Consider the following 23,819-nt stretch of genomic DNA (forward strand, 5'->3'; position numbering starts at 1 on the left):
GATCAATAAAGTTCTGTGAAGAATCTGAAGATATATTGTATCAAGAATAAATTATACTGTCATGATCATTCCATGAGGTAAAAAAACTGTAAGGAATTTTCCGCCCAACTAATGTGCAACTATAATACTATTTTGTTGCATTTTTCTTGACAGGGACAGTGAAAAGAAACGAACACGATCGAACACGATCGAAAATACTTTAAATTAATTTCAAAAGCCTTGTGCGTCACACATAAAATAATGTGAGAACATGACAATGATGTATTTCAAATTCCAAACATGATTTCTAAGGGATATACAAATGAACAATACAGTATTGAAATTGAAATTGTAACCATTTCCCCAGGCCCATTAAAGCAGATTTACAGGTATGCATCAAGTGAAAAGTCTATAATGTTGAAAACAGTAATGTCTTACACCTTTTTGTAAAACTCTTGTGGCACATTTAAAATCTAAGGATAATTCTTTCTTTTCCTAGTATTGGTTCGTCTTTCTCATTGCCAAACCTGTTGAAGAAATAGTCTTGCTACATCTCTCTCTCTTCTTTTTGATATTACCTAAATGATATAATGTTTGAAAGTTTGAAAATTCCATACCTAGAGGCAATGTCAAAATTTCAATTCTTTCAATTTCAATTTGTTGTGCTCACATTTTATAAACATACAAAGAATCAAAATAACTTTACATACATAATATATATCATATATTTTTTAGAATATTGTTATACAGTAAGTTTTCAAAAAAGTTTTAACAAAATAAGTGAATTTAAATATTTTAAGTGTTTGAGTGACCGGGATGGCCCGGAAAGTTTGCAACATAAAATTACAGAAATTAGAAAGCAAAATGTAGGTAACATTTCGATTGTATTTGAGGATAGATAAAGGAATGAAGGAATTTAGTAACCATTGAGTGCGACAGTTCATTGAACGAAGTTGTTTACGAGTAGATGATTCTTGTTTTTCATAATTTGTTTTACTGCTAGAATTATTTTGGATTCGCATGTTTCGTTCAAATTTTGAATTTCACTCATGATCTTCGCTGCTTTTTGGTGATTCTCTGGATTTTGCCAAAGTCCTTCTTTCTACACCCCCGTACCAGACAACACAACTTAACTTGATGGATTTGTAGAACAAAGTAAGAATAGTCTTCTACAAGAAACAATTGACGGCCATCCAAAATTTAATAATGAATTCATATTACTGTTGAGTGAACACATTACAGATATTCCAAATCTGGGGGGCGTTTCATGAAACAATCAGTCGGTGGTTTTCACCGACTAATATCATGTTCACCGCCAATTTAGTCAGCGCCGGCTAAATTTGACCAATCACAGGCCTGGAAAATAGTCGGTGACAAAAGAATTGTCGGTGAACATGATATTAGTTGGTGAAAACCGCCGACTAATTGTTTCATGAAACGCTACCCAGGTTTCTTTTTTTGTTCTTCCAGATTAAGTCTACCGGTATATAAGTAAGCAATATTAATGTCTACATGAAGACAGCAATTAATATGTAAATGTGAAGTTAGAGTAAATGTAGGTTATAATTCATATTAATTTTTTAAAATAATAATGTTGGTTGACCAAAGACTCACCAAAGAAGCTATAATATTTCCAAACACTTGTCTAAAGCTAACCTTAATATTATACCAAAACCTAATCCTAACCCTAGACATAACTATGTGTTGGTCATCCATGTATTTAAATTAGAGTTGGGAATACTTGATTCAAGAATCATAAAAATGTAATCCGGCTGATCATGACAATGTTCTATGGTTGAACTTGAATAAATATTATACATATATGCAAACATTCTACAACGAGCACTTAATTGCACAATTTGATCCACGTCACAAAGCAGTAAATATGTAGGAAAGTTTACTATTTTTCATTTAATTGACACCATAATGTCGACAAAGAATTTGGCCAATAAAATAATTACACAGTTACATACTGGTAGTTATCACAAATATCAACTTTTCCATAATTAATTTTGATCCCCTACAATTCATTCAAACAAAGAAAAGAGGGGTAATTTAACTCACCAAATTTTGCTTGTAACTTTACTGATTAAAAAAAAGTAATTCTAAATAGAAATTACCACAAATGCCTTATCTTTACTCAAGATATCAAAAATAAGCATAAAGATGTAACAAATAGATACTCTTTGCACTTTAACAGTTTTCAGTGACAGGTTGGACCTATAGCCTTTGAAGATACACTGACATAATGGAGGCCGAGGGGGAGGCTCCAATCTACATACGTAGCCACTGATCCTATCTCTACCACTTTTCTACCCCCCCCCCCATCCCCTCCTTTCCCCGTTCGATTATGTGGGAGTACCCCCGTGTTCTTTTGGAACTACGCCACTGTTTGTCTTGATTAGTTCTCTCGTTTGCATAAAACCCGTTTGACAGCCTGCCGTAGGTCTTTCCTGGACAGGTAATAAACAAGAAGATTGGCACTACTGTTCAACGCCGCGGCACTTGCAACAGTTATATAAAGACTCCCATTAAGAAGGTCAGTTGATTTTGTCACAGCAATATAAACCTCTAAAACAGAGAATGGTATCCATGATAGGAGGTAGCATCCTGTAATCAACAACGGTGTCCAGAGGGTACGGATGTTTTGTCGAAAGGAACGCGCGAATGACGAGTCAAAGTTTGGCGCCGCAGATCGTACCACATCTTGCTCACCTGACGCGGTGCTGTTGCCTCTAGGTTGATGGGCTATCTTCAACACCTGTCGATGAGCGTTGATTCTAGCTGCATGCTGGCGAGATATCATGATGATTTTGCAATAAATGACAATAAGAATCACTGCCACCGGCCACATGTTACATGAAAACATGAGGAGGGTGTAGGGAAGGAACGAGGGCTCAGAGAATGCCACTTTGCAAACGAAGATGGACTCATGGTGACGTATGACGGAGAGAGCCTTGTCGTGGATAAAGGCAAACAAAGTTATAAATACCGAGACATAGGGAATGGCAAAGCCAATTCCAATGGCAGTCTTTCGTCTGGTCACTATGGAATGATACAAGAGGGGTCTTGTTATATAGATGAAGCGATCAACGTTGAGCAGGAGGATGAAGATAGCACTGGTGCCTGGAGCACAAGTCATCAACAAACCAGTCAGCTTACAAACGATCTCATTGCGGTGCCCTGTTGCTTTGTGAACCAAGTTAATAATGTTTCTAGAGAGAATGAGTGCTGTACAGGTCAGGATATCCGCCACAGACAAGGCTCTGTAAAGCAGCTTGGTGGCGCCACTCATGTCCAGGCTTGACACGTGATGAATAGCTCGTATGTGGATAGAATGACCAATAATTGATATTGTTGAGAGAGTGATAATGATGGTAGTTTTACAAATATCAGCAATGGCATTGCCCACATTGTTGCTTTGGGTCACGTTGGTTGTCATATTTAACTCTTCCATTCTGCAGGCGACCGGTAGAATAAGTCAACTCTCGATTTGATAAGTTATTTCTTCTTACACAATACGAATGATTCAGCTTCACTCACTGATTCTTCACTTCGGATAATTGACGCTCCAGGCTATTAATCGGCATGCGCAGTATAAACACCTTACATCAGCAAGTGACCATTTACATAATTTTGTTAACTTCTAGGTCAAGTACTATCACTGCTCATGTTTTATAAGGGCATTTGAACTAAATGTTGGATCACATAATTAACCTACACTAAGTAGATCGGATAGAGTGTTCTACGAAAGTACTCAAAACATGATTTCTTTACAAGCCTTCACAAGGTCAAAAGGTTTTTTCACGTGAAATAATCCTGAGGCAGAAATGTCATTTCTTTGAAGGCAAGATATATTAACATTAATTTTGAGGCTTTACACGGTACTGGTACTATAAACAATTGAAGCAAATTACCACCATGCATCTCCAGGCAGTCAACTTCCATCCACTCCTCGCTTTTCGTGTAAAGTAGAAAGATGGTGCGTATCTTCTGCAAAAGACTTCGCTTCAGAAACTTGGAAAAGCCCCAGAGGTAAAAAACTGTGAGTGTAATAGGTAAATCCACATTAACAGTCTATGGTTTGTGTTAAATATAACCTCAAGTCTAACACGGGTATCCTCAGTTGCCAATTTAAGCGTTTATAAAGATCTTCAATGCCATTATCCATGTAGGTATTGTCTGGACTCTCTGGAGGATAAGGAGACAATCCTCATATCACCCACGTTTCGAGATTAAGTTAGTTAAGTGCCTTTATAGAGTTCATCTGAGTAGAAAAATACCAGCTCCTCATTAATTAGTCACAAATTGTTCTCAAGTTACTGTTACCCAAATCCAATCAGCAAGATTTACCAGTGAAAGCACGTTATTACTGTATTTCAAACAATTGCCAATATTGGGGTGGTGTGGGGGGGGGGGGGGTGGGGGACATAATTGTTTCAAGTTTTATTTCAATTCAAATCCATAAAAACACATTTTATGAAAGTATAACATTCAGATTATATTAAATATAGAAAAGAGAGAACACAAACAAAATGGAAACCCTTTTTACAAATATACCAGAAATGACTGGGAAAATTGCAAATCCTACGGTTCTGTCGAGGCAGTCCCTGTTATTCAAAGATAACAAATTCCAACAATTGCTTATAAAAGATATATACAATAACAAAAAAGTGTACAAAACAGAGACGTATTAAAATGAAAATGCCTTATCTTATAATTTCACATACCGGTAAATGTGTTACATTTGCAGACGTGTTGATTTTCTCATTAAAAATTGCAATAATCGAGTTGTCAAAAAGAATATAGAGAGACAGAGAACAAAGAGAAAAAAAGTAAGATAAAATGAATAATTTGATCAGCTTCAACGTAAACCCCCCCTCCCCCCATTTGACTCGGTCTTGTTCTCTCACGCGAGAGCGCGGTACCCCTTCCATGGCAACAGCACACCTCTTACTGACTCGACCTGCAATATGCCACTGGATTATACCAACTTTTCCAAGACTAAGCTACTGTGTTTACCATCAATTTTTCACTTTTAAGTGAATAATTCATGTCTTGAAACCTTAATGAATCATGTAGACAAAGTTACTTCTGACTTCAGGCTTCCCCATTACTGTGATCCTTATAATGCTATAAAACTATTTTGAGATCAGTTGACCTTTTCTGTGAAATCCCGCCGAGATGTTCAGAGAGCCAAGCTTTGCATAATAAATGGGTTAAATGCATCATTCCCTGACTTTAAAAAAAAATTAAATTCAAATCAAACATTACAGTAATACAAATAAAATCCCAACGATGAACAACTTTAAAAAGTAATATAAAAACTGTGTAATCTCATGGGACATACTGGGTATGGATGATGGACTATTTTACTTTGCTATGAACAAAGTTGTTTTGTTCCCAGCATATTGATGATCTTGCGACACAAGAGAACTTTGCACATGGAATCTGTGTCTCTAGGAATGGTTTGAATGTATTGCTCCGAGGGATTCAGTGGGCGAGAGAGAGGGAGGGAGACGGAGACACACACACCTACAGACTCACATAATATAGAAATTAAGAGGGAAAGGGAAGTAAAAATTGCAGGCCAACTGAATGTCAAAGTGAACTTCAGGATTCATCGTCTCGAATTAATGCGATACAAGCAGAAGTCTGGAGAAACGATCGACGAGTACGTCAATAGATGTCGGAGAAAGGCAAAGGAATGCAAATTCACCGAGGGGGAATTGAGTGAAAGACTCATAGAGCTGGTGATTTCGTCTACACAACTCGAGTCATTTCAGAAAGACCTACTCGACAAAGAAAAGGGGTTCTCAATTGATAAGCTTCTTGAAGAAGGCCGCAAATATGAGGCCATTCAAGTCGGTAAACAGTGCCTGCAGACGCTCCACACCATTGGAAGTGGGAACATTGATGCTGTTAGTCACGACAGTAGGCAGAAATGCAGGAACTGTGGTCTTTCACACCTTCCAAAGAGGTGTCCAGCCTTCGGGGACCTGTGCAATTCGTGTGGCGTCAAAGGACACTGGGCGAAGATGTGTCGAAAGACGAAAGAACAGGTCAAACCGAAGATCCCTCCTAGACGTCCACCATCACAAGACAGGTGGAGCTCACAGCAGAGACAGCCCAGAAACAGGCAGTATAGGCCTACATCCTTTCATAGCAGGAACCAGCGTAAGGTTGACGAAATTGGACCGGACGACACAAACCAACCGGACAGTGGGGAACGTGAATTCCACATGATACATATATCGCTAAACTCTATTGACTCGGAGGAGACCGAAGCATATGCGAGTATCAACATCATATGTCCAGACCTGAGGGGTCATCATCGCCTCAATGCAAAGGTTGACACAGGAGCCAGCGGTAATGTTCTGCCACTGCGGACACTGAAGGACATGTACAGGGCTCGATGGAAAGATGTTATCCGTCCCACTACTACGCGACTATCTGCCTACGGAGAAACGCCTTTACGCTGCTTAGGCACCTTGATGATGTCGATGATGTATGAAGGGTCGCCTTGGGTCGTAGACCAAACATGGTATGTTGCGGACGTAAAGGGACCAGTCATTGTCGGACTTCCTACTTCCAGAAAGCTAGGGATTGTTACGATTCACACAGTAGAACAACAGATGGGCCTGGACAGTCCAAATGATCTTCCTCCCATCAGGTCAGCTAAAGACCTACAGGCGGCTTACCCAGACCAGTTTGACCAGATTGGGAACTTCAGTGGCAAGGCAACGTTGCACTTGAAGAAGGATGCAACTCCATCAATTGATGCGCCTCGAAAATGCAGCATCCACCTGAGGGACAAGCTCAAGAAAGAGCTGGATCAGATGGAAAGTAACGGCATCATTAGGAAAGTTACTCATCACACAGATTGGTGCAGTTCCCTCACCACAGCCCTGAAGAAGGATGGGTCATTGCGAGTCTGCCTTGACCCCAAAAGGCTCAATCAAAACCTGAAAAGATGCCCTCACAAGATTCCAACTCTAGAGGAGCTCAATCCTGCATTCTCACAGGCCAAGTACTTCTCGAAATTGGACGCAAAGGCAGGATATTGGTCAGTCCACCTGGACGAAGAATCGCAGGAGCTTACTACATTCAGATCACCATTTGGAAGGTATTGCTTTCGCAGACTTCCATTTGGACTTTCGGTGAGTCAAGACATCTTTCAACAAAGGATGGACACAATCCTTGCACAGGCGCCAGGCTGTGAAGGTATAGCTGACGACATAGCTGTATTTGGCAAGACTGAACAGGAGCATGATGATAATCTCTGGAGACTGATGGGAGTTGCACAAAAAGAAGGTCTGGTGTTCAACAGTACAAAGTGTGTGATCAAGGCGAGAAGCATCAATTTCTTTGGTTCACTGTACACAGACAAAGGCATACAACCAGATCCTAGCAAGTTGGAGGATGTCAGAGAAATGCCTTCACCACAGAACAAGGACGATCTCCAGCGAGTGTTAGGGATGATGACCTATTTATCACCATACATCTCAAACTATGCTGAAAAGTCAGCAATACTGCGTGATCTTCTGAGGAAAGATGTTCCCTTTACCTGGCAGGAGGACCATGAGGAATGCTTTCAACGATTGAAATCAGAAATTTCAGAAGGAAAGTGTCTACGGTACTATAACCCCAGTGTCCCAACAGTACTAGAGGTAGATGCATCGCTCAAAGGACTTGGAGCCTGCCTCCTTCAGAATGAAAGACCAGTCGCATTCGCCTCAAAGAGTTTGTCAGATGCACAATCAAACTACTCAAACATCGAGCGAGAGACATTGGCACTTGTTTTTGGGATCACACGTTTCCATTCATATCTGTTTGGTAACCAGTTCACAGTCTACACTGACCACAAACCACTCGAAACGATCTGTAGAAAGCCCCTGGGGAGTGCGCCTCCAAGATTACAGAGGCTTCTCGTCAAAATACAGGGCTATGATTGTGATATCCTATACAAGCCCGGAAGTCAGATGACATTACCAGACACACTCAGTAGGTTGCCAAACCCCAGAAAGAGAGGAGACGTCATCGTTGAGCTCCATGTAGATGAAGTCATGGAATTAGAACAGAATCATGACAATGATCTGGCAAGCTTCACACCTATGAAGCAGACACAGCTGCAGAGAGAGACAGCAAGCGATCCAAACTTGAAGCAGCTGAGTAGAATTATTCACGATGGATGGCCAGACGTGATTAAGCAGGTTCCAAGCAGCTCAAGGATTCACTGGTCATACCGAGAGGAACTGGGTGTCGCCAACGGCATTATCTTCAAAGGAAGACAGGTGTTGATACCTTCAACGCTGCAATCAGACATCCTGGAGCAGCTACACACGAGTCATATGGGTATAGAGAGAACTCGTAGACTAGCAAGGGACACGGTATACTGGCCAGGCATCAATAAGGATATTGAAAACCTTGTCAAGACTTGCCCTGCTTGCCAGGAGAACCAGGATCGGCAACAAAGGGAACCACTACAACCGCACGAAGTTCCAATGACGCCATGGACAAAGGTAGCCACAGACCTGTTTTTTCTTGATGGAACTGAATACTTACTCATTACTGACTATCATTCCAAGTTCCCTGTGATCAGGAAAATGCACAGCACCACAAGTGCTTCAGTTGCTACCGTAATGAAAGAAACCTTCAGCCTCCTGGGAGTGCCCTCCGAAGTTATATCTGATAACGGACCCCAGTTCATTGGAAAAGCTTTCAAAGACATGTGTGAGTCATGGAACATCAAGCACACCACCTCATCGCCGAGATATCCGCGCTCCAATGGCCTAGCTGAGCGGATGGTACGCACCATAAAGTCGATGATTAAGAAGTGCAAACAGACAGGACAAGATGTCCAAAAGGCACTTCTCCACCTTCGAGCAACGCCTCAATCGGACCTGCCATCTCCTGCCGAAATGATGTTCGGGAGGCAAATGAAGACAACCCTTCCAGGTCGCCATGATCATGACAGACAGATGAGCGATGTCCACGACCAGCTCCAGCGAAGGCGGGATGTGATGAAGACCGACCATGACAGACATGCCGGTCGGGTACTGTCCCTCCTGAAGGTCGGCCAGAAAGTCAGAACTTTGCATCCAGACGACAATACATGGCTGCCGGCTGAGGTTTCAAGAGTTTGCCCAGAACCAAGATCATATGAAGTGACAACACCAAATGGCAGGGTGTTAAGGAGAAACAGGTCCCATCTGCGAGAGATGCCGATACAAATAGAGACGGCAACAGCACCCACACCAGGGACAGAGCATCTTCCAAGAGAGGATGGTGACAACTGCACAACACCCGCAGGAACACAGGATTTCGATGGTTCAATCCCTCGTTCTGATTCTTTTGCCTATGTCACACGATATGGTCGCAAGGTTAATCCCCCATCTCGTTATCAAGAATAAAAACTTCATCGATTAATAGATTGATAAACAACAACTATACTTTATTTGTTTAATGATTTAGCATACCCGGTAGAATTACATTGATGATAGTAAAACCTCATATTTGACATCAGGCGATTCAATTTCTTAATCAGTATACATGTATATAACCAAAATGTTTTATATAACTGCCACGCTTAATATTGGCTATCTTTCAACAGAAAATCTCTTCTGTATACAGAACCGAATTTAACAATTGTATGTCGTGCTCGTGCATGATATTTCTTCTCTCCACACAAATGACCAGGTATTATAGTTTTGTTACGCTGATTTGTCGTATTGCTAAGTCCTAATTGAAATGGGATGAAAAACGTTTTTTCACAGGAAAATGTTGTTTATAACTGTTTGCCAGAAAGCAATATGGAATCACTTTAGTTTATTCCAGCAAAAGTTATGTAAATTATAAAAAGTTGAATTACATTATACAAGTATGTCGATTCAGCGACAAAAATATGCCTGTTATAGTGGAGGACACTATTTTACCATTCTAAAATTTGTTTTTCTTGTTGAAAGGTACTTGTAAGTTTTAGTTGAACAGTTTTTAGTACTGTGCTTCTCAAAAAAGAAAAAGAAAAGAAGAATATGTTTGGAATGTTTCCTCTTGTTGAAAGATCAGATGAACGGATAAATAAGAGATCACTGTAGACAAGGTTCACGTATAAGTGGCCATCTTGAAAGTGCTTTATTCATGTATCCTTCCGCCAATCGCGGCCTCATTACGCACATCAATGAACTATTGATGTTGTTCATATAGTACCACAACAGTTCTGAGAGGGAGAGGGATAGTGGGGAAGATAAAAGCACAGAGGAGGGAAAACATAAGACAAGCAAAAGACAAGAAAGAAAGATAGGGAAGTATTTGTTTTCTTCCTATTGTAAATATATTGAAAAATAGTTGAAAATTGAGACATAAATGACAATGACAGATGTATATGTCATACATGTATTATTGGTGTACACCCAAATTTTTTTCTTGTCAGATATTTGTTCATTTGTGCACACCTTCCCCTTGGGGCATTGGTACTGGATCTGCCAGTGTGGTATGCAACCAGTTTCCACATCCACCCATACTGTTTGATTTAGACACTATATAAAGGACATCCAAACAACAAAATGGTTCAAACATTCATTCCTCCAATTCCTTTTAATGTGCTCTCATAATGTGCTCATCTCTAAAGCTTTTACAAATATATTTCCTTTTGAATGATGAATAAATAATTTTTTGTTAAATATTAAAGAAAAAAATGTTAAATGAATCAAAAGATAAGTATTAAAGCATTTAAAGCTGGAAAATATCTGGCCAAAGAGGGGATTTCCGACCGACCAACCTATTAAAAGGGCAATACAACATTTTTTGTTTGTTTAGGCCTCAAATTTTATAAATGAATTTGTAATTTTGAGTCATAACATCTGAAATCTGCCTTCCATCACTCAGGTCAAGTGAAAGTGATCTTTGAAGGTGACCTCGGAGTGTCTGACTTCTACCCATCAAGCGAGGTCGCTGTGGTCTATGTCTCGGAGACTGACCTGGTGGCAGGAGTGGGATACAGAAGGAGGCTTGCAAAGTTGAGGAAGGTATGAAGCAGAAAAGTTTCTGTTTGGCAATAAAATCTTTTTAAGGCTACCCAAAAAATATCCGTTATTTATTGAAGGGGCTTGTTTTACCGTTATTGGAAGAAAATTGAGATGATTGTTTTATTCTACATCATTCCACAAATTCAGTGTTCTGTAGCTTTTTCAAAGAAGGAATGTACTGTCACAAAGGGCATTGCAAAACAGAAAATGTTGACAAGATAGAAACTATGCAGAGAATGTCTGAGGAACAGATAAAAATATTAGTTCTTAATCTGGGGTAAGGTGGATTTTAAGGTAATTTAGGGTAAAATGCTAATTAACGATTTAATTTTATCTGATTTTATGAGAGCAAATTTGTGCTGTATTTTGGCGATCGTGGAACATAAGGCTTTGATTATTTTCCAAGAGACTGGGGATGAATGCATTGCTAGGGGGCTCAAAGACATCGACTTGGTTTGAAGCATGGGACTTCCTAGATAATAGACCATAGCTCTAACAGGTGTTGTGGTCGAGTGGATACGTTGCCGGACTGTCGATCACAAGGTCCGCGGTTCGAGTCCCGCCGCCGCACTAATGTCCTTTGGCAAGACATTGATCTACATTTGCCACACTCCACCCAGGTGAAATAAATGGGTACGTGGTAGGAATTTATTCCTTGAAACGCAGCGCACGTAACAGCTGCACTGCTAAAACCAGGGTAATTATGCTGCAGTAGTGTAGAGTGTTTAGAGACTTCTGATAAAAGTAAGTGTTAGGCGCTATATAAGCAAATATAATTATTACCACTGAGCCAGCATGCCTTCTTAATTCAATATACAGTTGCATTACAAGGAACAAGTCCACCGACCAAAACTTTCAGGGGAGGGGGTATAGGCACTGACAAAGAATGCCAGATAATGTCATACTGTGCCAAGAAGTTTAAAGCCCCACTGTCCTACTTATAGCTACTTGCTCCCTCTATATAGAAAACAAGCCTAATCGGTGACCATTGGTCCCCCATGATCCTCTTTTTCTTATGTTAATTGAGAGCTGAGTTGATGAGATAGCCACCTGTCATTGACCACGCTGTGTGGTCTAATCACTCCCGGCCAAACCAGTACAGCCGGCCTTTAAGAACCCTAAGGACTGATGCAATTCTTCAACCACCTTGTATTTCCATGTATCAGGTGGGCAAACTGAAAGGTGTGGTCATTGCTGAGAAGACCCCTATGACTGAACAGTATTTCTTGGACCTCCAGAAGTTTGTTGTGCTAGAACTTGGAATGGTGCTTCTTCCCATCTCATCCCAGACAGAAGCAGCAGGTTTGTTGGCCCAAATGGTGAGAACTGATAACCAGTCTTAAATTCATTATGTGATACATTTTTGACTTCCTACACAGTCTTCATTCAGATTTAGTTTTTCAGCCTTCCAGATTTACTTATGATAATTAAATGTCTTCTGTAAAGGCTGATTCACTTCTTGAAGAATATCTCACGTATTAAAATTTTCTGATAGGACAATATGAACTGAGTTTCTATTCACCTTGATAAATCTGCAAGAGAAATTTTTGGAGTTTCTAAAAGAGAATATTTCTCACATACAAATGGGAAACTGTATATTTCTGAGGGCCTGACATATGAATCTAAACTTTTTTGTTGTTATATCTTTTGAAGGCTGTTTGAATAGTGCAGTTTTATGAGCATAATCGACATGATTATATGATTAACATTTATATGATGGTGTGCGTGTAATAATAGTGATAAAAATAATAATAGATACATCTGATAGTGTTCATATCCACAATGAATGATCAGTTATTTCATGAGGACACCAATTAATTTGTATTATACCTGTTTATATGCTTGTGTAATTATCTATTTTATTTTTGCTGGTGTTACGTGTTTTATTATTACCAAACAGGGCCTCATGGTAGACCACTAAATTGGAAATATGTGCCACCCTGTATAAATATATCAGAAATAAATAAATACTTTAGCAGCTCCAATATTACTCTAGCTCGAGCTAGACTAATGATTTCTCTGCCCACAGCATTCAAGGTATTACCAGGTATTTCCTATTAGCAACCCATTTAGCACCTGGGTGGAGAGTAGCAAATGTAGATTAATGTCTTGACAAAGGACACTAGTTCCGCTCCGGAACTTGAACCCATGACCTTGAAATATCCAGTCAAGTGTTTAAAGCCTATCTGCATTGGTTTGGCCAGGAGGGATTAAACCTCCCTGCAAGGTCACTGGCAGGTGGTTATCTCATTAAATCAGCTCTCAATTAACATAAGAAGAAGAGGATCATGGGGGAACAATGGGCACCGCTTAGGCGTTGTTTTCTATATAGGGGGAGCAAGTAGCTAAATTAGTGCAGTGGGGGCTTTAAACTACTGAAACACAACACCCATAGATGTCTGATAGCTTTTAATTATTGTAAACTGAAAAATTCCAGTATTGATTGTTTCTTTCTTTGAATGGTAGGTTTTGGAGGAGCAGAAGCCTCATGCTAACCCGTTCCGTCTGAAAAGAAGACCTCCATCATTGGACACTAGTCTCTTAGCAACCGTGCAACTCATCCCGAAGCTAGGCTCTGTCAGAGTCAAGGCCCTGCTTCAGAAGTTTGGTAGCATCAAAAACATCAGTCAGGCATCGCAAGAGGTATTATGCCTATGTGCGTCTTGGCTCAGTTAACTTAACCAATTCATTTTGTTTGATTATATGTTTTGTATGTCAATCAAGTCTCAAACATGTGTTGGTAAATTGGCTCAGAAAAACTCAAAATCGGAACAGCGCTAGTACTGTGTAGCTTCTATTTTTTCTATGATGTGAGATAGTCGTGTACATGAGCAGACTTAATACTGCTTTATTCTCTGTTTTCCCCTCTAATATTTTTTTTTTCTTATGTAGCAATGTCCTTCATAGTATTCCTAATATGGCCCCCTCCCCCTTTATATATCCCTCTTATTCTATCCACCTCACCTCAAATTGACCCTACATCAGCCCACAATGCCACCCCCAACCTTTTCAACTTATCAATGCCATATCATCTTTGTCCAAACTCTTTTCTCTTTTCCCCCTCTGCCCTTCCCTCTCTCTCTCTCTCTCCCTCTCTATCTCCCCCTTCTCTCTCTCTTTTTCTTGAAATTGTATATTAATTCCTTTCTGTATGCCTATTCTTTATTTCCAGGAGCTGTCAGCTGTTGTAGGTGCCTCTCATGCCAAACACATCAAGAGCTTTCTCACTCACAAGACTGCTCCAAAGAGATGACGAATCTAAGATAATACAAACTGAGTGGAATTAGATTCACAGGAATATGCTGCTGCTGATAATGAGGAGGAACAGCATTTGTATGGCGCCAAATATCTGTTTAAAAAAACATTCAAAGGCGTGAGCTCCTCAAATAAAATTAGCATTTAAATGTCTGAAGGAAGATGTGAGTTTTGAGTGAAGCTTTGAAGTGGTCCAGTTGTCAATTTCGCAAATAGATGATGGGAGGGAATTCCACAGGCAAGGAGCAATAGAGGAAAATGCCCGGTCTCCATATCCCTGGAGAGTAAGGCCAGATGAGCGAAGTCCAGGGCGAAGATGATGCCGCTCGATTAAAGATGACACATATCCTGGGGTCTGACCATGAATTGCCTTACATGTGAGCAGCAGGACCTTGAATTCAATTCTGCTCTTGACAGGAAGCCAGTGTAGCTCAGCCAGGACAGGAGAGATGTGATCATGCTTCCTCAGCCCAGTAAGCAAATGTGCTGCTGCATGCTGTACTGATTGAAGTCTGTTCAAGGTTGCAGAAGGAAGGCCAGCTAGAAGACTGTGTATGGTTAATTGTGGTTCTAGCAGTAAATGAGAGACTGTATATAACTATGTCATAAGGAGCTTTTGCATAACCATTTGCCCGTAGGTCACCTGACGTTAACCCTATATGGTGCAGAACGTAGTACCTTCCAGCTCTAGAAGTTTCTTTGCTTTTTTGTTTAATGGAGAATCATCTAGCTCTGGTAGTGCTCTGTCTGCTAAGGACAGTTATTCTGAACAAGGGCAACTGCTTCAAACAAGATGTATAAGAGAAAAACAAGAGATTGTATATCAAATTTTCCTGAAAAGTTCTAAATAAGCTTTGGAGGTAAGGTGGGAATGTGTAAATTACTCTTGAGGAATCATTTTTTTGCAAGTTTAAATCCAAACGAGCTCCTGAGAAGAGAATCATGTTTTCCCTAGCCCCTGTTTGCTGAGGTTGATGCCGGCTTAAAAGATGGTGGCAGGATGATGATTGGTTTCAGTGACACAGAGTTTAACTCATAGTAAGCAAAACACATACCAGGTAATCTCCATGTGCCTCATGGGATAAATAAACCAAAGCCTTCAAGGTTATCTACTCGTTCCCAGTGAAAGATTAATTTATATCAGTGTTAAAAGGGTTGTCATGGAGCTAACCATGAGGCAAATGATCAACCGTGCATAGAGGCGAATAAAGCAACCAAAGTGTTGACTAGCTTGAAAAGACAATTCTGAATTGCACATCCCCGGCATGTTGGCAAATGATTAGAATGAATGAACTGTCCACACACCCTTCATGCAAGGACCAAAGTTGTGTTGAATGTAACTGTCAATGTGATATAAATCTGGCAGATCATGTAAGAAGTTGCAGTCATCTATTACTGTAGTGGTACACTGATTTGGGCAAAACATTGACCTGAAAGGGGCGCTATAGCAATAGAGGAGTTGTGTTAACCTGATCATTTGGATGGTTAATAGTTTGACATAGTATGCCAGGAACAGGTAAACAACCCCTGGACTTGAATTTCTGCATTAGATTTACAGATGTAATCAGATAGATAATCTTCCTCTTAATTACAGGAACTTCGGCTGAGTTTGTAGCGACATTATGAATAATAAATTGGACTTCAACTTTATTTCTGAGCCTGTGTTGTCTTTATTTTGACTCTGAACTTTGAACCACCGACGCATTACATTACAGCATGGAGTTTAAAGGGATAGTTAAGTTCTGTTGCAGAGGGCACCACTCAAAATAATTTGTTTTGTGAGATAATTAAAAACTGAGTGTCAAATTTGAAAGAACATACAATTTAAATGACAAAATCATCTTTGTTTGATCAAAATCGGTTCAGAGACGGCTGAAATATCCATAAATATGACGATTTCTAATACTTGTGTACCACCACAAATATTAGATAATTTGAAAAAGCTATTGAAAAAAAAAACACGAAATAGCGCCTTTTACGTCGTATTTTAGCCAATGCCGAGGTTGGCTTTTTTGTTGGCATTTTTGTGTTGGTTATATTACGCACAACCAGCCGGCCCATGTATTGTTATTTTTAATTAAATAATTAAGTAACGGTCACCATATTTTTTTGAAAGTGGAGCTGAATTGGTATGATCGTATTGGCTAACTTTCACACATTTTGGGGTCTAAAATTACCTTTATAGCAATTTTAGGTTCTAAAAGGGCACTAGAAATGTCATAGATAAGAATAAGAGCAATAGCCATGCAATTTGAAGGCATTTGCGGTCTGAAAACAGAACTTGACTATCCCTTTAAGAGAATCCATATGCAAGTATTTTTTTTTAATTGGAATTGAGCATTTATTATCCATTCAGAATAATGTTTTTCACTGATAAAAGTTTACTGATTAATTATTTTAGGGAGAAATTATTAGCTGTGACCCCCTAAATCCTTTTTTAAAATACAAAGTCACATAACAATGTACGAGATTTAAAGGGAAAGCTAACCCTAATAGCAAAAAATTATAAAAGAATGCAGAAAAATCAGAGAAGCAGAACGGAGCAAGTTTGAATGAAATCTGACTGAATATAAGAAAGGATACGGATCAACAGGAGCAGTTACTTGTACTATCTCATTTATTTAATTATTTAATCATTCATCATTCAAAAGGAAATATGTGTAAGCTTTAGAAATGAGCACATTATGAGAGCCCATGAAAAGGAATTAAAGGAATGAATGTTTGAACCATTTTGTTGTTTGGATGTACTTTATATAGTGTCTAAATCTAACAGTATGAGTGGATGTGGAAACTGGTTGCATACCACACTGGCAGATCCAGTATCGATGCCCCAAGGGGAAGGTGTGCACAAATGAACAAATATCTGACAAGAAAAAAAGTGCCCCCTGGATCAGGCAATGAACATTTTAAAGGATTTATTTTATTAGAATTTAAGGCAACTTGATTTTTCCACCATTCACAAGAAAAGACGTACCGGTAATGTATTGTGGTTTATTTTTCATAATGTTGTACAAAAAAAGATATTATAAGTCGATATCTACCCTTTTTATTTCACAATAAATATCTGATATTTTCCCCATTAGGCCTATAAAAAAAGATGTTGTATTGCCCTTTGCGACCGACCCAAAAATCTTGAAATCTACGTCGGCTTAAAAAAAAAAAGATTTTCGACCAACCGACCCTTTTTTTGGCACCTAAAGGGCAATACACTATCTTTCTTTTTGTTGGCCTTATGTAGTTAGACGTATATCATTAATAGGACATATCATACATCTGTCATTGTCATTTGTGTCTCAATTTTCAACTATTTTTCAATATATCTACAATAGGAAGAAAACAAATACTTCCGTATCTTTCTTTCTTGTCTTTTGTGTATGTTTTCCCTCCTCCATGCTTTTATCTTCCCCACTATCCCTCTCCTTCTCAGATCCTGCACCTTTTTTTTTTACTTCCCTGTCCATCTTGCTTTCTCTATCTTAATTTCAATCTTATGTGAGCCTGTAGGTGTGTACGTGTGTGTCTCTCTGCCCCCCCCCCCCCCCTCTGTCTCTCTCCCTCCTCTCTCTCCCCCTCTCTCTCTCCCCTATCTCCCTCCCCCTCTCACTCCCCTCTCCCTCCCCCTCTCTCTCCCCTCTCTCCCCCTCTCTCTCCCTCCTCCTCTCCCCCTCTCTCTCTCCCTCCCCCTCTCACTCCCCCTCTCCCTCCCCCTCTCTCCCCTCTCTCCCCTCTCTCTCCCTCCCCTCTCCCCTCTCTCTCTCTCTCTCCCTCCCCCTCTCTCCCCTCTCCCCTCTCTCCTCCCCCTCTCTCTTCCTCCTCCCCCTCTCTCTCCCTCCCCTCTCTCTCCTTCCCCCTGTCTCCCTCCCCCTCTCTCTCCCTCCCCCTCTAACTCCCTCCCCCTCTCTCTCTCCCCTCTCTCTCTCCCTCCCCCTCTCTCTCCCTCCCCTCTCACTCCCTCTCCCTCCCCCTCTCACACCCTCCCCCTCTCACTCCCCCTCTCTCTCCCTCCCCCCTCTCTCAGGCGCGTAGCCATGGGGGCGGTGGGGCCGCCCCCCCCCAACAAAAAAGGAGAACGGAAGAGGACGTAGGAATAAAAGGATTAAGAGTCGAGAACGGTACAACGAATCGTCTTCTTTCTCTAATAATTTAATGAAATGTCAAAGCTTTCGCGCGGGAGGGGGGGGGGCTGAATTCGGATAAGGATTAAAAGTCGAGAACGGTACAACCAATCGTCTTCTTCTGTAATAATTTATGAAACGTCAAAGCTTCGCGCGGGAGCGGGGAAACTGAATTCAGACAAGGATTTAGAGTCGAGAACGGTAAAACGAATCGTCTTCTTTTTCTAATAATTTAATGTAACGTCAAAGCTTTCGCGCGGGAGGCGGGGGCGCGGGGGGAACTGAATTCAGACAAGGATTAAGAGTCGATCGAGAATGGTAGAACGAATCGTCTTCTTTCTTTAATAATCTAATGAAACGTCAGAGCTTCCGCGCTACGCGCGGAGGAAGGGGAACCTGATCTAAACAAGGATTAAGAGTCGAGGACGGTCGAACGAATCGTCTTCTTTCTCTAATAATTTGATGAAACGTCAAAGCTTTCGCGCGGGAGCGGGGAAACTCCCCCTCCCTGCACTCACTAAGGAGCGCGCTCTGTAAGTGATTCGCACGCTTTGCGTGCTCAGTACCACCCCTCCCCCCTTAAAATGAAATCCTGGCTACCCGCTTGCTCCCCCCCCCCTCACTCCCTCCCCCTTGCTCTCTCTCTCACTCCCCTCTCTCTCTCTCCCTCTCTCTCTCCCTCCCACTCTCTCTCCCTCCCCCTCTCTCTCGCCAACCGAATGCCTCAGAGCAATACATTCAAACCATCCTTAGAGACACAGATTCCAAGTGCAAAGTTCTCTTGTGTCGTAAGACCATCAATATGGGAACAAAACATCTTTGTTCATAGCAAAAGCAAAATAGTTCATCATCCACACCCAGTATATCACATGAAATTCCACAGTTTCAATGTTTGTTTTTTTTTTTCTCTCTTTGCCTCTTAGAGGTGTTTATTCAATATTCAAACAATAACATAATTTTGCTTACAATTCAGCAAATCAATGGAACATCAATAATACACAAGTTATTTATTCAAATATAACTAAGCAAATTCGCAGGAAATTTCATATTTTGTACTTTCAAATGTTCGTTTATCTCTATTCTGTTAGTCATTTCTCTCTTAAATAAGTAAATCAAACTCAAATCTCTATTATCATACCCTTACTTATTACGAAAAATAATCATTTTATAAATCGACCAAAAAGCAATAGTCATTATCAAATCGATTTCGGTTTGCGAATTCATTTTGAGTAATAAAACAATATCTATCTCTATTCTAAGATTGAAAGCACGTGAAAATAAGTCCTTTAAATATGCAAAGAAGGTTTCATTTGCCTTACATGAAATGAAAGCATGAAGCACATCTTCAGTCTTTTTGCATTTTAAACAAAGGTCATCGTATGAGAGACCCCACTTGAACAGATTGTTACGAACTGATAACATATTATATAAAAGCTTGAAATTAAATTCACGTAGACGAAAATCTTTTATCCCAATCAAATTCCTATTAAAAACAGAGGACCATTTAACGTCCTTCTGCAAGACATCTTCCCAATACAAACAACATTTATTTATTTTAATTTGTTCAAAACTAATCATATTATACCACTGTTTACTACTCAAAAGACTAACAGGCTTAACTGATTTTCCAAATACAAAATGGGGGATAGAGAAATTATGGTCTTTGAAAACCAAAGGTACCCTATGCTTATCATTTATCCAAATTTTTGGAATTGATTTTTGTAACTTTGTATAGTCAAAAATCAAAAATTGTTTACTTCTCCTAGTTTTAAGGCGGATAAATAATTCATTTACTGAAACAAAAGTACCATTTTTAAAGATATCATTTAAGTATATAATACCACTCTTATACCAGTCTTCATAAAATAACATTTTCTTTTCAAAAACAATATCTTGATTATACCATAAAATATTTTCGTCGACATGTTTCTGTGTCTGACATTCAGCTGATGTGTATTTGTTTATGAGGTACCATGCATGTAATATTTCTATGTAAAAATATGGGACATTTCTAAGTTTTAAGAGATTTAAAGTATAATCAGTATAATTGCAATTGAGCAGTAGATGCAACCCTCCTAAACAGTCAAACCAATGTTTACACATGTCTTTCCAATTTCCTGTTGTATTATCTAAAAGCATCCCAAGCCACTTCAGCCTAAAACTAAACATCTGCTTTTTAACATCAATCATTCGTATTCCTCCTTCACAATAATCCTCAGTAACAATACATCGTTTTACCTTTTCAATTTTACTTTTCCAAAGAAATTTAAATATCAGGCTATTAAGTTTTATCAAAAAAGTAGACGGTATTGTATCAACAATCATTAAATGGATAACTTGACTAATTGCAAGTGATTTGATAATAGTCAGTCTTCCAAACAAAGTCAGGTTTCTTTTTCTCCAGTTATCTAACAGTTTTTGCATTTTTTCTAATTTATTTTCCCAATCTATCTTTAAAGCACACTGCAGATCAGGTGCGATATAATGTCCTAAGTATTTTACTGGCTCATCTGTCCAATGTAAGCCAAAACAAGATAACGACCATCGTTGACAGGCTGTTCCAATCCAAATCAAGACAGTCTTTTCTCTATTTAACTTCGGTCCTGCAACTATGCCAAAAACCTCTAATTCGATTAAAATATTTTCAAAAGAATTTATATCAGATGCATAAAATAAGGTGTCATCTGCATATTGCAGCAATTTCAGATCAATACCTTTATCATCAATATCTAGACCTTTGATTTCCTTATTTTCTCTCACTTTATTTGCCATTAATTCTGCGGCCATTACAAACAATAAGGCCGAGAGGGGACACCCTTGGCGTATTCCTCTCAGAACACTAAAAGTTTCAGATAACCAACCATTTACAATTACAGAACTTGAAATATTTGTGTATAAAATTGTTACCCACTTCTGGAAAACAGGTCCAAAATTAAATTTACTCAGGCATTTTTTTATAAAAGTTACATCAATTACATCAAAAGCTTTAGAAAAATCTACCATCATAAGAGCACCGTTTTTACCGTTCCTTGTCATGTATTCAATGATATCTTTAGTAAGTCTTACATTACAAGCCGCCAGACGACCTCTTATGTAACCCGACTGGTTTTCATGAATAATTTTACCAATTACTTTTTGAAAACGTTTTGCAAGCACTGTTGCAATTATTTTATAATCACTATTCAGCAATGTGATCGGTCTCCAATTCTTCAGCTCTCGGTGATCCCCTTTCTTGTATATCAAAGTAATTATTCCTTTCCTTTGAGTATCCGACATTTTCTCATTAGCATAACACTCGTTAAGAGCGGCAACTAAAATATCACAGATCTCATTCCAGAACACCTGATAGAATTCCGCGGTTATTCCGTCAGAGCCTGGAGTTTTGTTTTTCTTCATTGCGAATACAGCTTGTTTACATTCCCTGTGTGTTAATAAACCTTCACATATTTTATTTTCATCGTCAGAGAGAGATGAAATATTTTGAGAAAAAATATAATCTTCTGCATTTTTAACATCAATATCTTCTTTAGTATACAACTTACTATAAAAATCAACGGTTTCTTTCAATATTTCGTCTTGTTTTTCAATAATTCTTTTCCCGTTTCCTGTCTTCAGCTGATTTATGTTTTTTCTGCTAGTATTTCTCTTTTCTAAGCTTAGAAAGTATTTAGTACTTCTTTCTCCCTCTTCCATCCATCTTGCCTTAGCTCTGATACCAGCTCCTTTAGATTCTACTTTATATATATTTTCCAGCTCTTCTTTTATGACCCTATATTCGTTTTCATTATCATTATTTCCACTTTGGTTATCAATACATTTTTGTAATACATTAAGCTTCATTTCTAAAAACCCTTTTCTATTTTTTTGATCTGCAGCTTTATGTTTACAATATTTTTGTGTAAATTCACGTATCATTATTTTCAAAAGTTCCCATTTCTGTAGGGGACTCATATTTTGAGAATTCATTGAACTAATAACATCACAAATATTTTTATGATAACAGTCATCAGACAGAACACGACTGTTCAGCTTCCAGTAACCTGGACCCTTTTGAACAGTTTTTTGTTTTGATTTTTAAAGAAATTGCGTTGTGATCAGCTCTTATTGATGGTCTGATATCTGTATTTACAACTCTCCCTAAAAAACTAAAAAACTCGACCAGCCAATAATCTAATCTTGAAGCAAGTTTTAGATATTTATTTCTCCAGGTAAACTGAATAGTATTAACATTCATTTTCCTCCAGATATCACACAATTCGTATTTCTTTAACAATCTACTAAAATTTAGCGGTTTCTTGTAATAGGAACGGTTTGTTCCCTGAACATGTGAAGTGTCTTTCTTGACATTCAGTACACAATTCCAGTCTCCTGCCATTACTAATTTAGATTTTTCATACTTTTCACAAGAATTTGATACGAAAGTATTCAGATTTCTAAAAAACCGTTCTCTTTGCTTTTTCTTAGTTGGCGCATATATGTTTACCATTGTCAATAAAAAGGTTTCCATTTTAACTTTTAGTAACAACTTTCTTCCATCATCACTCTGCTCTATACTAGTGACATCTATGTCTAGGTGTTCATCAAATAATATAGCAACTCCTTTGGAGTGATTTGTGCCGTGTGAAAAATAACACGGCCCACGCCACTCACTTTTCACAATATTATATACGTAGGAATAAAAGAGTCGAGAACGGTACAACGAATCGTCTTCTTTCTCTAATGATTTAATGAAACGTCAAAGCTTTCGCGCGGGAGGGGGGGGGGGTTGAATTCGGATAAGGATTAAAAGTCGAGAACGGTACAACCAATCGTCTTCTTTCTCTAATAATTTATGAAACGTCAAAGCTTCGCGCGGGAGCGGGGAAACTGAATTCAGACAAGGATTTAGAGTCGAGAACGGTAAAACGAATCGTCTTCTTTTTCTAATAATTTAATGTAACGTCAAAGCTTTCGCGCGGGAGGCGGGGGCGCGGGGGGAACTGAATTCAGACAAGGATTAAGAGTCGATCGAGAATGGTAGAACGAATCGTCTTCTTTCTTTAATAATCTAATGAAACGTCAGAGCTTCCGCGCTACGCGCGGAGGAAGGGGAACCTGATCTAAACAAGGATTAAGAGTCGAGGACGGTCGAACGAATCGTCTTCTTTCTCTAATAATTTGATGAAACGTCAAAGCTTTCGCGCGGGAGCGGGGAAACTCCCCCTCCCTGCACTCACTAAGGAGCGCGCTCTGTAAGTGATTCGCACGCTTTGCGTGCTCAGTACCACCCCCCCCCCTTAAAATGAAATCCTGGCTACCCGCTTGCTCTCTCCCCCCCCCCCCCTCCTCCCCCCTTTCTCTCTCTCTCACTCCCCTCTCTCTCCCTCCCTCTCTCTCTCTCCCTCCCACTCTCTCTCCCTACCCCTCTCTCTCGCCAACCGAATGTCTCAGAGCAATACATTCA

General features: G+C 39.4%; 2 protein-coding genes across 2 annotated transcripts; one reads left to right on the forward strand and one right to left on the reverse strand.

The window, feature by feature from the left end:
* Positions 1-2,380: 2,380 nt before the first annotated feature.
* On the reverse strand, positions 2,381-3,274 carry LOC115920407 (cannabinoid receptor 1-like). Its single transcript, XM_030976158.1, has one exon. The coding sequence runs from the start codon at positions 3,272-3,274 to the stop codon at positions 2,381-2,383; it is 894 nt and encodes a 297-aa protein (XP_030832018.1).
* A 2,341-nt stretch (positions 3,275-5,615) lies between these two features.
* Positions 5,616-14,259, forward strand: LOC593946 (retrovirus-related Pol polyprotein from transposon opus). Its single transcript, XM_030976159.1, has 6 exons — positions 5,616-9,309; positions 9,945-9,950; positions 10,867-11,006; positions 12,173-12,325; positions 13,473-13,649; positions 14,179-14,259. Exons 1-6 carry the CDS (start codon positions 5,616-5,618, stop codon positions 14,257-14,259), a joined length of 4,251 nt encoding a protein of 1,416 aa, XP_030832019.1.
* The last annotated feature ends 9,560 nt before the right edge of the window (positions 14,260-23,819 follow it).

This window comes from Strongylocentrotus purpuratus, unplaced genomic scaffold (genome assembly GCF_000002235.5).
Source record: "Strongylocentrotus purpuratus isolate Spur 01 unplaced genomic scaffold, Spur_5.0 spur5_scaffold_8, whole genome shotgun sequence".
NCBI classification, from domain to species: Eukaryota; Metazoa; Echinodermata; class Echinoidea; order Camarodonta; family Strongylocentrotidae; genus Strongylocentrotus; species Strongylocentrotus purpuratus.

Excerpts from the sequence above, each read along its gene's own strand:
- LOC115920407 (XM_030976158.1), bottom strand. The coding sequence starts at position 3,274 with ATGAGTGGCGCCACCAAGCTGCTTTACAGAGCCTTGTCTGTGGCGGAT.
- LOC593946 (XM_030976159.1), top strand. The coding sequence starts at position 5,616 with ATGCGATACAAGCAGAAGTCTGGAGAAACGATCGACGAGTACGTCAAT. Across the intron at positions 12,326-13,472 it reads CAGGTTTGTTGGCCCAAATG|GTTTTGGAGGAGCAGAAGCC; the intron begins GTGAGAACTGAT and ends TTTGAATGGTAG. Across the intron at positions 13,650-14,178 it reads TCAGTCAGGCATCGCAAGAG|GAGCTGTCAGCTGTTGTAGG; the intron begins GTATTATGCCTA and ends CTTTATTTCCAG.